Raw genomic sequence first — 9,084 nt, 5'->3', positions numbered from 1 at the left:
CCAGAGGCCAGAGCACATTAGTTTACCAAGTTGGAGAGGCAATTGCAAAGTACCAGGAAAGAGAGGATGGTAGCTGGCATAGTGAGTGGTGGGTATGGAGATATGGAGACATTTGAAGGGATAGTCACTGTGAAAGGGACAGACTGGATTGGCAGATATGTATAGCGAGAAGCATCCAGGGTACTTGTTAAGTTTGTACAATGAGATGTGTGGCTTTAGTGTTCTCTGCTTTTCCTACTATACCCATCTACTCTACTTTGTTATAATTACCTATCTATCTGTCCTGTTCTTTGTTGTTTCGTGTAATCTTATGCATTGTAGGCTTTTAATAAATCCTTATTAAGTAAATGGAATAAATTTTAGGGATGAAACATTTGAGAAATTAAGTAACTTAAGTTATGGAGCTGGTTAGCGGCAGAATGCTAAGAGTGTAATTTAGACCCTTTGTTCTGTCTTTTGTCTTTTACTTTTCAAATTATGTCTTATCCTTATGAATTAGGAAACATTTTATTTGAAAACCATATATAATTAAACAGTTTTTACCTTTGATTTCCTTAGTAATTGAGATAGGATTGAGTGAAAACCAAGAATGCTGGTATTTGGAATTGTAGTGATGTAAAAACATTATTTATTAGTTTTCTTTCTTTCTTTTTCTTGCTTATTAGGAAAGATTATTAAAGAATGTACTATAAAATAGATTTATCAGTAGTTAAGGGCTATCCATCTATTGCAAGTTTTCTTTTACAATATAGAAAAGGAAATGGTCATATTTTGTATGTAAGTAAAGAAGTGGAAATTTAATTTGTAGAGATATAATTGCCTGTTTCCACAATGACTAATAAAGCTTCTTCCAAGAGTAAGTAGCCTTTGTGTGTATTTTGAATAAATGATTGGTTAGGTCTAGAATCTGTTGAATGCTATAAATTATAAAATTTCTTATCAGAATTCTGAAGACAGTTCCAGTAGTCTTGGGTTTTTTGGTTTGTTTCTGTGCTTTTGATAAAAGTAGCACTAATTGACAGTGCTTTAGAGTTGGTGTCTTAGTGGCCATTTACAGTTTGTTTCTGTGGAATGAATGCAGCTAGTATGTGTACCTGAGTGATCTGTGGGGTGAACTTCTCATAGCTCAGATAAAGGCTTTCTCAGAAGATTTTTTTTTAATTTAGTAAGAGCTGTGCATCCTCTTACTAAGTTAAGGTTATATCAGAAAGCCTCTTCTCTAAAAGTTATTTTGAAAAACTTTATTATGGGCATTTTCTTTCCTTTCTTTCTTTTTTTTTTAGAGTCTTACTTTGTTGACCTAGGTAGAGTACCGTCGCATCATAGCTCAGAGCAACCTCAAACTTTAGGGCTTGAGAAGTCCTCTTGCCTCAGCCTGCTCAGTAACAGGGAGTATGGGTGTAGGTATGCACCCCTACATCCAGCTAATTTTTCTATTTTTAGTAGAGGTGGGATTTCATTCTTGCTCAGGCTGGTCTCCAACTCCTGAGCTTGAGTAATCTACCCACCTTGGCCTCCCGGAGTGCTGGGATTAACAGATGTGAGCCACTACGCCCAGCCTATTAAAGGCATTTTCAAGCATACTGGAAGATAAGGAGAGTAGTATCATGAACCCTTGTTTAAATCACCCAGGTTCTGTACTTACCAGTGTTGTATTTGTTCTTTTTTCACCTACAGAGCCCCACCTTTTTTTTCTAGGCTCATTTAAAGCAAATTCTGGAGAATTCAGTATTTAAACTATTCACAGATACCTAACTTCTAACTCTTGGCTAGTCATATATAGCCTTTTCCTTGAGAAAGTTTAAGGCACTCTGTGGATACCTATATATCACTCATGCACAGTGCCACAGAAATGTATCCACATTTTAGGAAAGGGAAAAACTGTATTAGAATTGTAATACTCAGTATATACTGGTAACAAAAGATGAATGAAGGTTCTATTTGACTTCTGCAGTTACAAGATGTGTTCAGAGTGGTTACCTTCAGTATCCAGACACTTCTGATTACAGTGAACTTCTACTTAAGCCAGTGGTTCTCAACCTGTGGGTCACGACCCCTTTTTAACCATGAGAATACATTGCAACATCAGGAAGGTTGAGAACCACTGGCTTATGCAAAGTTGATGAGTGTCCCCTTGTATCACTACACATGCCATTTCATAGCCCCATGCATCTCAAACTTACCACACATGCACGCAGTTGTTAGGCATGTTGGAGGTTCTGTTGTATAGTTGGGCCTCCATTGTCATTATACTTCCAAAACGTTCTCAGAGTTCAAATACCACTTCAAAATGGTCTTGTGCTCCTCAAACAACAATTATGCTTCTGCCATTTTCTCTGACTGTCTTGCCTGTCACATGGTGACACTAGCATTCTTTTGAATAACACCATCTTCTGAGTGAACATCATACTACACGTTGCTGTTGTAATTCAATTCAACTTGGTAAAGTAATATGTAGATAACATCACTTAAGTTATGTATTCATTTTTTTGGCACCTATCAGAAAATAAGGAAAACCACAAGAGAGGGAGCAAAAGGTTAAGCATGATTAGATTAGGTAGTAAAAAATGTACATAAAATATAATCTCAATTATGTGAAAATATCTCTATCATTAATCTTTGTGTTCACATCCACATATAGGATGAGTGTGAGTATAGAAAATGAGTCACAGTATGAGTACTACTAGGTGGTGAGTATCACTTTCACATCTTTTCTATATTTTTCAAATTATTTACAAATGAGCATATATACTTTTATCTTGAAAAGAAAAAAGTTACTTAAGGGACAAATCAGCCATCAGATTGAGTAGAAGGCAAAGGTAATAAAAAGAGTGGATGATTTTTGTAACTTTTTTTGAGGGTGGAATCCCTCAGATTTTTTTTAGGCTTTTCCCCAAAATGAGTGTAGGTAAGCTATTTCTTCCCACTTACACCTACATAGACCCATTGCCATTGTCTCTCCTTCACCCTAACTTACCTACTCAGCATATAGAATAGAGATAAAATGCAGAGTCCTCAGAGTGGCCAGGGAGCTCACAATACTGCCAGCCTTCCTTCTTCAACAGTAAAGACCCACAGGTGCTGGGTCATTGATGAGAAGGCTTGGCTTTGTGACTTCCAATTTCTTGTCTCTAGTTACCCAAATTTTTATTAATTTTAATGTATGTTTCAATTTTAAAAGATTTTTGTTTTCCAGTTGAAGTTCTGACTGGGGAACTCTGGTGCTGCTTGGTAATGGTGGGTTTATCTTTCTCATTGTGCATGCCACTTGCTCTGAGGACTCAACCAGTTGGCTCTGAGGATCAGCATGTTAGGCTTGATGAGAAACAAGGCTAGGGCATGTTTATTAATGAAGGGAATATAAATTTAGAACAATGCAAGTGCTTTATGTAAATGAATGCTGACTTTTGCAGAGTGTTAATGTAATGTTTTATTTTAGCCCAAGTACCTTGTCTTACTCATCATTATCTGAATTTTTTTTTACTTTTCACATCAGCATTATGGATTATGTATTATCATTATTCTCATATTTCAGATGAGGAGAGATTTAGAGAGAGGAGATTACTTTCCCTAGTTAACACTGTTAATTACTGATAGACGTGGGATTCAAACTTGGAATATAGTCTGCTTCCAGAGGCTGAGTTAATACTTCTTACCTCATAGCTAGTTGAAATTAGAATGATATTTAGACATAATTCTTTTTTTTTTTTTTTTGCAGTTTTTGGCTGGGGTTGGGTTTGAACTCACCAACTCCGGTATATGGGGACGGCGCCATACTCCTTTGAGCCACAGGTGCCGCCCTAGACCTAATTCTTAATATATTAAATGAATTAAAGCCATTTATAGTCCAGAGTGACTATGAGGGATTTAAGCCTATAGTAAATAGCATTCTCACCAAATAAGAATTTAAGTAAGTCTCTTGAAGATTGGAAGCCAGGTGTATTCTTGTCGTCCTAGCTGATGAGAGTTCTTTTGGATACCAGAATGTTGAGAATGAATTAAGCCAAGTCAGCCCTTGGTTGTCGACACAGCTGTTATAGGGGATCCTGAGTACCCAGGACATCTGCACGACCTCTCACTATGAGATGATGTGTGCTTCAGCAAACTTAAGTCAGCAAACAGAGGAAACAACAACTACCAGATCACTGATGTCTCCGGGCAGCTCATTTTGATTTTATCTATGGAAGTTTCTAGGCAGGGAATCTTCTCTACTAATAAGATTCAAGAAGAGTAAATGACCTGTCAGCAGAACTGAAACTGAACACTGTCTTCTGTACAAACTCAGTGCTCTTCTGTATATCTTGCTGCCTGCCCTGAGTCAAATGCTCTGCAGTGCTCCAGAAGTGGAAAACAGTTGCAAGTTCCCCTCTTTCATGTTGCTTCTGAATGATGGAGTACTTAATTGGATAAGCCATTTTGTAGGCTGATTATGTAGCATTTTGTTGTTGTTACTTTTCCTTTTTTGCGTAGTGTCTATTCATGGTTATAGTTTCTGGCAATGGGGAGCTGTGTGTTTGTGTGAGTGTATTTAATCTCAAAAGAGATATGGCATTGGCTAGCTAGTTGAATAAGAAAAATGGTAAGAGTATGTGGTGGAAGGCTGATGTCAATAAATTGAATAAGTCTTCCCTTTTTTATTTATTGCTGTGTTCTTCCAGTCCTGCTTAGTTATGTTAAATACCCCTGACCTTTTCCCCTGCTTGCCTTTCAGGGCCTAAACATTCATATAAAGACTTCCAATGTGATTAGCATTGATGCTTCTGAGATCACATGGAAACTAGATGGTCAGAGATAAATTGTGGGTCTCTGCATTGGTCAGCCCAGAAGGCTTTTACATCTGCCTTTTTCCCCAGATTGAAAATGCTGCTGAGGCCATATGGCAGAGTGCTTCACAGAAGAGCCAGGGACGACTTTCTGGCTGAGTTCCGGATTATCACTTGCTTTTATTTTAAAGTGGAGGTTATAGTGCTTTGGGCTTGATTTATGGTATACTAATGGGATTAATCCTTACTTGAAATGGCACAGGGGCTGTGTGTGTATCTAGAATCGAATTCCAGTAATGTTATCAATATTCTGTTCAGGGAAAGATTTTATTAAACAATGTCTCTCTTTATAAGTATGGAAAGAAAAACACCAGTTAATAAGTATCTGACCCTTGATTGACTTCTTCCCTTGAAAATACGAATAGTTTTGTTTAGAACAAAGAGGTTGCCTGATTGGCTTTTTCTGTTTGCTTTCTTTAATCTGTAATTATCATTCAATTAAATGACAGAATGTCTTCCCTACACGCAGAGGGGTTATAATGGACTGGTTTATGTGCATATTTACATGCATACTGCTGAACTCAAAATATGTCTTTAAATATAAACACTCAGGATTTGAAAAATTTAAGAAGGAAAGATGTTGGGAAATTTTAAAAAATGGAATGATGATGATTATGAGACGATCTCACTCTCTGTTTCTGTGTCTTTCTGAGTGTCTTTCTCTCATGCCCCCTTCTGTCTCCAGCCCCATTTCTTCGGCTTCTCCTATCTTCCCTGCCCCACCTTTCTATATCCCTGCCCCTTTCTTGGCTCTATCCTTAGTTCCTTTGTCCTCTCCCCGGCCCATAGTTCCTCAGATTGAACATCACTCTTGTGATGATTTTCATTTATGTACCTTGCCATTGTGTTTCTGTTATTCTTAACTTGCTTCCATACCAAGATAATTCACTTCATTTGGGTGACTATACCTACTATTTTAAAATTTCACAGTAACCAAGTCTGAGAATTGTCACAAGGTTTTAAGCCTGCTTCATCTCCCTAATTTTATCTCCACTTCTGTCCCCCTCCCCTACAACACTCCCCTCTTTGCTTTGCTTTATCCGGAAGATGGGAAAGCGTGTTTGGTTACACAGTGATCTGAAATTAGGCTTGAAGCAACAAATAGTGTGCTGCATTGAGATTCTGCTTATTTGTAGTTTTAAGGTTTGGACGTGCAAGATTAGCAGTGGTGCTTATTTGTAGCAGGTGATAAGAACCATATAATCTTCTAGAGAAGTCCATATTGCAAGGGTAATAAATCTGCAGTCCCAAGAGGCCCCTAAAGGTAATAATTTGTCATTGTGGCTATGAAATATGTGAACTTTTGTGTGTTTTTATAAGCAGATGACCACATGTAGAAGCTAAGGATGCTTTTCCCCCAATGTTTTAGGGAATTATTTCTTAAGGGCAGCAGCAGCTTTCTCCTCACTATGCAATAGTTCTATTGGAGAGGAACTTTTTCTCCTTAATTGAATTGTGTAATACATCAGTTCATCTCTGCAAAAAGGTGGTGCCTGCTGCTTTTATATTCATATCGCTTCCCTCTACTGAGTAGTGAGCCTAGAAAAAGATTTTGCAGAGGTGCCCAAGGTATTCATTTAGTAAATCATATTTATTGATATAGTATGCTTAATTAAACTGCCAAGGAGCTTCTTCATTTTGACTATCATTTTGATTTAAGTAAAGTCTATTCTGGTTGACATATTGCAGAAGAAATCAGGCTGAAACCTGCATTTAAAAAAAGCTTTTCTTTCATCTGCCAGCTGGATTATAAGAGCATGTGTATTAAATATTTTACAAAGATAAGTTCTCTTAAATGAGTAAACGTTATTACAAACACTCTTAAACTATTTTTGACAAGAGATTAGATTTTAGATTTGGTTAAAATACTATCCTACCTTGCTGTTCTTTTTGGGAAATAAATTTTTAAAAATTTCAAGAAATAAATACATAAATTGTTTTTTTTTTCCAGAAGTTAACCCTGAGTACAAATTTCAGATCACTTGAAAATTGCATTTTCTTCCCTTTTTCTAATTTATTTCAGTTCCTTAGATTTTCTCAGGGAATTAACTTTTCCCCCTCTGCGTAGTTACATAAGCTTGCTCTTCTAATCATGAGAAATATTACCCATTTCAGCACTTAGTAAAGTGGACTTTTACTGGAAGGATTTCTGATTTTAGTGTCCGAGCACATGACTCGAGGCAGATGAACAATACCTCACCATTTGTAGCCACTGAATCTCTGTAATTTTTAAATGCCTTTTGAAAGCTAGATCTTCAGTCCCAAAGCACGCTTTTGTGTTAGAAATCTTTTAGTGAACCAGTTGCTCAGGTCATATCCTTCCAAAGCCCTGCTTTTCTTTCCTCAGGACAAATTGAATTGTATGTTACCAATAATAATGCCACTCCATCTCAAAGAAAATTAAATTAAGTAATGCAAGTCCAGGTTGCTGGAAACTAGATGACAAAGGGTAAGCACTGTTTTGGTTTCCATGCAAAAGATCCATCCACTGAGGCTGCCATGACAAAATGCCATGTAGACTAGGTAGGTATAACGACAGACATTTATTTTCTCACAGTACTAGATGCTAGAAGTCACAGATCAAGGTGCTGCTGTTCTGGTTCCTGATGAGGGCTCTCCTCCTGGTTTGTAGACAACTTCCTTCTTGCTGTGTCTTCACATGGTAGAGAGCAAGTGAGCTCTGGGGTTTGTATCTTCTTCTTAGAAGGTCACCAGTACTATCAGTTTAGGGCCCAACCCTTATAGGCCCTTTGTAGGTCCTGTCTCCAGTTTCAGCTGTGTTGGAGGTTAGGGCTTCCCAAATTTGAAGAAGACACAAATATTTAGTCCATTGGCTCAGTGCCTATAGCACAGTGGTTATAGCATCAGCCACATGCACTGAGGCTGGCAGGTTTGAACCCGGCCCAGGCCAGCTAAACAGCAATGACAACTGCAACAAAAAAATAGCCAGGTGTTTTGGCAGGTGCCTGTGGTCCCAGCTATTTGGGAGGCTGAGGTAGGAGAATTCCTTGGCCAGGAGTTGGAGGTTGCTGTGAGCTGTGATGCTAGGGCACTCTACTGAGAACGACATAATGAGACTCTGTCTCAAAACAAACAGACATTCAGTCCATAGTAGAATCTGTTGTCTAATTACCAAGGACTGCTCAGCCCCCAGTATCCTGTCATGCCTGCCTGTGTCTCTTCTCCTATCGTGCCCATCACAAATACTCAGATATGGATTATTTTATCAGATACCATTTTTGTTCAGTTATTTAACTACCTAGTAATATAATGAATTATAAATGAGATTTGCCCTTGGAAATGTAGGTATGGCTTAACTTACTGCCTCAGTTGACTTTGGAGGACTAGATGATACCTTCTCTCTTAAGGAAGATGGTAAAACATAGTGGGTAGCAAATACTAACTGACTTAAGTAGCTTTGAAGAAGCCTGGTTCTAGTTGGTTTCAGTCAGCTAGACTTGTCAACTATAGTCAGTCAGTTAGAGTTGTTTTCTGGTTCTCTATCATTTCAGAATTGTCTTGGAGAAAAATCATTTTTTGTATTACTTGGTAGCAATATTGAGTTGCCATTTTGTGAATCCTAAGGCATTTAAAATCATCTCCACTCTCTTTTGTTTTGGTTTCTTTCAGGTTGTTTGAAGGACGTTCATCAAGGAAACCAGAGAAACTTAAAACTCTCTTCTGCTACTTTAGAAGAGTCACGGAGAAAAGTAATGGCCAAATCACACTAAAATAGTAATATTTTGGCATTATAACCTAGATTTTATCTATATGATGTATGTATACATAAATGTATGTTATGAATTTGTATATGAGTTTTGTTTTTTTGAGACAGAGTCTCACTCTGTGCCCCTCAGTAGAGTGCTGTGGTGTCACAGCTCATAGCAACCTCAAACTCTTGGGCTCAAGCAATTCTGTTGCCTTAGCCTCCTACTAGCTGGGACTACTGCCAGGCTGTTGCCTCCCCTAGTAGCTGGGACTGCTGTAGCCACAATGCCTGGCTATTTTCTTTTTTCGTTTTTAGCAGGCCCAGGCTGGGTTCGAACCCACTGGTCCCGGAGTATGTGGCTGGTGCCCTAACCATTGAGCTATGGGTGCCCAGCCTGTATATGAGTTTTATGTATTCTGTCTGAAGTCAGACCCATATTTTCTGAAACCTGTAATATGCGTCAAAGGATTTTCCTGAATAAAAACAGTAAAGTAATACTTTCAAAAGAAAATATATTGACCAGCTCAGTGCCTGTGGCTCAAGTGGCTAAGG

At 38.0% G+C, this 9,084-nt stretch overlaps 1 protein-coding gene across 1 annotated transcript in view; it reads left to right on the top strand.

The window, feature by feature from the left end:
• Nucleotides 1–9,084, top strand: part of PARG (poly(ADP-ribose) glycohydrolase) — a 139,440-nt gene that overhangs the window by 68,290 nt on the left and 62,066 nt on the right. Inside the window, exon 11 of the mRNA XM_003801665.3 lies at nucleotides 8,454–8,533. Within this exon, the coding sequence (XP_003801713.1) occupies nucleotides 8,454–8,533 (80 nt within the window). The remainder of the gene's footprint in view (nucleotides 1–8,453; nucleotides 8,534–9,084) is intronic.

Source organism: Otolemur garnettii, unplaced genomic scaffold (assembly GCF_000181295.1).
Source record: "Otolemur garnettii isolate 467f Iridium unplaced genomic scaffold, OtoGar3 scaffold00217, whole genome shotgun sequence".
NCBI classification, from domain to species: domain Eukaryota; kingdom Metazoa; phylum Chordata; class Mammalia; order Primates; family Galagidae; genus Otolemur; species Otolemur garnettii.
Note: the sequence above shows the minus strand (reverse complement) of the source record. Positions and strands in the feature narration are given on the sequence as shown.